Raw genomic sequence first — 6,010 nt, forward strand, 5'->3', positions numbered from 1 at the left:
GGTTCTCTGGGGACTCTCCTGTGCCCTGGAGCGTCCTCCGCTCCTCTGCCCCCACCCCTATTTCTGCGGTCGGCCCAAATACCAGACAGGGCGAATCTCAGCTTTCCCCCAAACATTCCTCGCTCCTGTGGCCCAGCCCAGGCTGGCCGAGGTTACGCAAGCAGCGCTGGGGTGGTGGTGGGGCGCGGAGGGTGGTGGGTGGGACGGAGGGATGGGCTGGCCTGTCCTCACCACCCCATCCGGCGCCTGCCCGCCCTCTGCAAGGCGGGGAAAGGATGGGCCAGCTCCCCTCAGCCCCTGGGAGAACAGGCTGGTGGGAGGGAGGGTGGCCTGTGCCGAGAGATGGGGGGCGGTGGCGGCCCAGGCAGAACCTCCAGGAGGTGACCGCCTGGTTTCCATTAGGGAGCCCTGGTCAGCAGTTTGGGCAAGACGGCAGAGCTGGGGCTGGCTATGGTAAGGTGGGGCAGGGGAGGATCTGAGGGTAGCGCCTGGCCGCCCTCCCCCCCATGCGGGGATGCTCCTGTTGCCATGGTGACCCGGTGCCCAGCCTGGGGACACCCTGACCCGTGGCTCAACTCCCAGCGGCTAAGCCTATTGCTGCTTCTCCTGCTGCTGCCTGGCCCCTCACCCGCCCTCGGCATGGAGGAGGACGCCTCCTTCCCCCACCTGGGTGAGAGCTCACAGCCCCCACCCCGGGCCTGCCCCCCACGCTGCTCCTGCCCCCGGGCTGACACAGTGGACTGCGATGGCCTGGAGCTTCGGGTGTTCCCGGACAATATCACCAGGGCAGCTCAGCACCTCTCCCTGCAGGTGGGGTCTGGGCTGGGGGGTGCTGGGGGTGCAGGGAGGCACCCAGTGGGAAGGAGGAGCATGGGGAGGGCTGGGGTTGAGGGTGATGGGGTGGGGTCTGTGTGCAGGGCTGAGGCATGGGGCATGTGTGTCTTGGCACTGATGGAAGTTGACCTTTATGAGAGTGTGGGGGTCTGTGGGTCAGGCGAGAGGAGGTGAGGGTACAGTTATTTGAAGTTGAAGGGCAGAGGGCTTAGGGGTGTCAGGGGTCCACATCTCGTGGGTTATGGGCTGGCTTGGGGTCAAAGTGATGGGGCGTTTGGGGTCAACCATAGGGGTGGATGGGGTGTTGGGGGCCAATGTCTTTTTGGTTATGAGGTTGTTATGAGGTAATGAAACACTTCGGATCAAGTATGGGGTGAGGGGATGTCAGGGATCACGGGAAGCTGAGAATCAGGGGTCATTTGTTGAGGGCCAGGGTCATGGGAGTCAGGGTGTGACTGTCCCCCTTGCCCGGCCCCCCCCCCCCGCCCTGCAGAACAACCAGCTCCAGGAGCTCCCCTACAACGAGCTGTCACGCCTTAGTGACCTGCGGACCCTCAACCTCCACAACAACCTTATCTCCTCTGAGGGTGAGGGGGACAATGGGAGGCAGTCCCTTCTCGGCCTGATCCCTGCGGTCCTCTCCCTCCCCAGCTCAGTCTGTGGGCAGCTCTGTGGCAGTTCCCAGAACTGCCCTTTGCTGAGCAGGATGGAAACTCAGGGGATAGGGGTGGGGGGCAGGGGCTGTGGCTTTTGAGGACATGGGGGCGGTGCCTAGGGGAGCCTCTGCCAGTCCCCCAGCTGGATGGGAGCACAGACTCCCCCCTGCTCCCATCCCACACCAGGCCCGGGGTCCCCTCACCTTCCGCCTCACTCACAGGCCTGCCCGACGAGGCGTTTGAATCCCTCACACAGCTGCAGCACATCTACGTGGCCCACAACAGGGTGAGCCCCCCACCCCTGACCCAAGGCCTGGCCTTTCAGGGGAGCAGCCAGGCTTGGGTCACATGGCCAAGCATGGGACAGCATGGGATCGGGGGCTGGAATGGGACCACCTGAACCAGTATGGCTGTGTCTCCGCAGCTCTCTGTGGCCCCCCAGTTTCTGCCCCGCTCCCTCCGTGTCGCAGATCTGGCTGCCAATGAAGTGACAGAGATCTTCCCGCTCACCTTTGGAGAGAAGCCGGCACTCAGGTAACCCTGGCCCTGCTCCCTGCCTCCAGGGTCTCAGATATGCCTGGGGTGGCTCCCCACCCTGGTGTCTGGGGGCGGGGTCGTGAGCCTAGCCTGGGATCTGGGGGGAGACAGGGCTCAGGATGCTGTGTGGAGAACTGCAGACGGGAGCAGATAGCACACACACACACACACACACACACTCTGAAGACAGCTCTGAGCTGGGGTGCAGGGTGACAGGGAGGCCAGGGCCAGGCTGGTGGCCGGAGTCTGGCTCCCCTCAGGTCCGTGTACCTCCACAACAACCAGCTGAGCAATGCCGGCCTGCCCCCCGACGCCTTCCGCGGCTCCGAGGCCGTCGCCACCCTCAGTCTCTCCAGCAACCGGCTCAGCTACGTGCCGCCCAGTCTGCCGCCCTCACTGGAGCGGCTCCACCTGCAGGTGCCCCTCCTTCACCCTCCCAGCCCACATTCCCATCCTCTTTGGGCCCCATACCCCTCTCTCCTGGGGAACCCTCGGCCTCCTTGGAATCCCAGCAGCCAGAATTGTGTCTCTTTTAGTCTCTTCCACTGGCACAGGTCACTCACAAGCCCTCTGAGCAACCTCACTCAAGCAAGCTCCTTGTCCCTCACTCAAGAACCCTCCTGGGCTCCCTTTGCCTCTGTCCTGGACCCTCAGTCTCATTCTCTCCTCCCTTCTCAGAACAACATCATTTCCAAGGTGCCCCGAGGAGCCCTGAGCCGTCAGACCCACCTCCGTGAGCTATACCTTCAGCACAACCAGCTGACGGACAGCGGCCTGGATGCCACCACGTTCAGGTGGGGCCTGGGACAGAGGGTTCAGGGGTGCAGCCTCATGCAGGCAGTAAGGGCTGAGGTTCACACTCCAGGGGCCCCAGCCCTCCAACCCCCGCCTCTATATGGCCTCCCATGGAGAGTGCCTACTCGGTACCAGGCTGAGCCAAGTATCTGGCAGCATCCTGGCCTCCAACCACCTGGGCCAGTCTTTTTTTTTTCCTTTCTCACCAGTGGCATATGGAAGTCCCTAGGCAAGGGGTCAAATTGGAGCTGTAGCGGGCTGGCCTATACCACAGCTACAGCAACATGGAATCTGAATCACTGCAGCTTGCAGCAACACTGGGTCCTTCAACCCACTAAGCGAGGCCAGGGATTGAACCCACATCCTCAGGGATACAGTCGGGTTCTTAACCTGCTGAACCGCAACGGAAACTCTGGGCCGTGGTCTTATTACCCAATGTCACAGCTGCCACATGATCTTAGACCCAGAACTCTGTCCTGATCACCCCCACATCTAACCCTCAGGCTGGAATCTGCCTTGATCACCCCCAGGTTTACCTCCTATCCAGATCTCTCAGCTTATCACCCCAAGTTGGAATCTGCAGCTTATACCTCTCAGGACCACTCCACAACTCCCCCCCACCCAAGATCCACCAGGTCCCCCACTCTGGTGTCCAGCCTGACGCCAGCCTTCTCTCTCCTGCCAGCAAGCTGCACCGCCTCGAGTACCTGGACCTGTCCCACAACCAGTTGGCCACAGTGCCTGCTGGCCTGCCCCACACCCTGGCTGTTCTGCATCTGGGCCGCAACCGCATCCGCTGGGTGGAGGCGGCCCGGCTGCGTGGCATGCGGGGCCTGCGCTACTTGCTGCTGCAGCACAACCAGCTGGGAGCGACGGGGCTGCCAGCCAGGGCGCTGAGGCCGCTGCGGGGTCTGCACACGCTGCATCTCTATGGCAATGGGCTGGACCGCATGCCACAGGCGCTGCCCCGTCACCTACGGTCCCTGGTGCTGCCCCACAACCATGTGACCATGTTGGGTGCCCGTGACCTGGCCGCCACACCTGGCCTGGCTGAGCTCAACCTGGCCTACAACCACCTGGCCAGTGCCCGTGTGCACCGCCGGGCCTTTCGCCGGTTGCGTGCCCTACGCAGCCTGGACTTGGCTGGCAACCAGCTGACCCAGCTGCCTGCTGGCCTGCCTGCCAGCCTGAACACCCTGCGGCTGCAGCGAAACCAGCTGAGAGTCCTGGAGCCTGAGCCACTGGCCGGCCTGGACCAGCTTCAGGAGCTCAGCCTGGCGCATAACCGGCTACGTGTGGGTGACATCGGGCCTGGCACCTGGCATGAGCTGCCGGCCCTCCAGGTCAGGGGCGGGCTAGTTAGTTAGCCACACTGGCTGTCCACAGGTGTCCCCATGGCCCCTCCAGCCCCCTGCCTTCCCAGCTCTTCCCCAAGGTCCTGAGATGCCACAAAGTGGGCCCCTGCTGTAGGCCCTTCCTGGGGAAGATGAGGCAGATCCAGCCTCCAGGCCTTTGCCTGTGTTATTCCTGCTACCCAGCCCTTTGGACCCTCCTCCCCACCTCCCCAGGGAATACCGCAGCCTCCTTCTGGATGCTGTAGAGGCCACAGAATTTAGTGCATCTGTGGTGCCAGGCACTGTTCTAGGTATTGGAGATGCTGCTGGGCACAGACCGACACAACTCCTGGTCCCTGTCACAAACATCCTAGTTAGGGAGAGAGCAACCAATGATGATCATAGGCAAACAAGAGAGTGTTAGAAGAGCATGAGGAGGTAGAGGAAGTACCACAGTTCCGAGTGACTAAGCAAATCAATGGTCCCCACTGCACAGAATAGGGCCTGCCCGAGAGGGGACTCAGTTTACCTGTCTTGAAGGGAGGAATCTGGCAGCAGTGAAGTAGGTGAGGAGATGGGAAAGACTGGACTGGGCGTAGCAGGAGAGGAGGGCCAGGAGGAGAGTAGTTTGGGGCTTGGCTGAACAGGTGGCCCAGGGCCTGGGGCTGCCACGGCGCCGTCTCTGCCCGCCTGCCCAGGTGCTGGACCTCAGCCACAACGAGCTGTCCTTCGTGCCCCCCGACCTGCCTGAAGCCCTGGAGGAACTGCACCTGCAGGGCAACCGCATCAGCCACGTGGGCCCCGAAGCCTTCATCAGCACGCCTCGCCTGCGTGCCCTCTTCCTCAGGTACCCTGTAGGGGGCCAGGCCAGGCAGGTCCAGGTGGACAGGGGAGGGCTGTGGGCTGTAGTGGCCCCTGAGCGGGCCCAGGTTGGCCCATCCCTTAGAACCCAAGCCCACACCTGCCTCTCCATCCAGGGCCAACAGGCTTCACATGACCAGCATCTCGCCAGAGGCCTTCCTGGGCCTCCCGCATCTGCGCATGGTGGACACAACGGGTAACCCTGAGCAGGTCCTGGTCCGGCTGCCGCCCATGGTCCCACGTCGGCCACGGTCAGTGGGTGCCTAAGCCTGGAGGGGCCCAGGAGAGCAGCCCAGACCCCTGGGGTTCTGCTGGGCCATGGACTAAGAAGACTAAGACTCCCCTGTGGCCTCAATCTGGCTCTCCCAGGCCTGGAGAGCTGGGCCTGCCTAACCTGTGCTGGCCAGGATGCTGGGACAGGGTGCCATCTCAATACACAGAGAGCTCGGGGAGAGACTGAAGCCTGCAACTCGCACAACAGGTGTTCAGACCACTCCCATCCCGTGAGGATGGGGATGAAACAATAAAGCCTAGCTCTTTCAAGTGCTTGCCACCACTCAGGTGCTCTTCAGCTTGTGGGAGGGAATCTCATCATCCCCGTGTTCAGCCGGGAAAGGTGCTCTTTGGGATGTTAGGTGGGTTGGGCAACTTGGTCCAGGTCCTGCGGCCAGTGGGCGGCAGGGCTGGCTTTCGAGGCCCTGAAACACACATGGGCCACCAAGCACCACCCCATATGACTTGACCATGTGTGGAAACCCCGACACACTCGAGGCTGAAGAGACATGTGCAGATGCTGCAGGCAGGCCAGAGGCCCTCAGGACACTCGCATGGGCCTTCCTACCTGTCCCTGCAGTACGGGTGTGCACAGAACACATTGCACAGGCATGCTCCCCACCAAGCCACTCCTCCCACAGGCACCTCTCCATCTGCTCCCAGGGGAGCTGTGCGGGGGAGACCTGGCCCTGTGGGCAGAGGCAAGAAATGAAGGCAGGC

At 62.6% G+C, this 6,010-nt stretch overlaps 1 protein-coding gene across 2 annotated transcripts; it reads left to right on the top strand.

The window, feature by feature from the left end:
- PODNL1 (podocan like 1) lies at nt 241-5,573 on the top strand. Of its 2 annotated transcripts, XM_021083708.1 has the most exons (10): nt 241-453; nt 583-810; nt 1,328-1,421; nt 1,712-1,776; nt 1,915-2,024; nt 2,288-2,444; nt 2,706-2,821; nt 3,508-4,165; nt 4,855-5,003; nt 5,134-5,573. In XM_021083708.1, the coding sequence occupies exons 1-10, from the start codon at nt 451-453 to the stop codon at nt 5,282-5,284; spliced, it is 1,731 nt and encodes a 576-aa protein (XP_020939367.1). In that variant the 5' UTR covers nt 241-450; the 3' UTR covers nt 5,285-5,573. The 2 variants fall into 2 exon arrangements, with proteins under 2 accessions (XP_020939367.1, XP_003123408.2); XM_003123360.4 differs by having other exon boundaries at nt 242-810.

The sequence above is a fragment of the Sus scrofa genome, chromosome 2, assembly GCF_000003025.6.
Source record: "Sus scrofa isolate TJ Tabasco breed Duroc chromosome 2, Sscrofa11.1, whole genome shotgun sequence".
Taxonomy (NCBI): domain Eukaryota; kingdom Metazoa; phylum Chordata; class Mammalia; order Artiodactyla; family Suidae; genus Sus; species Sus scrofa.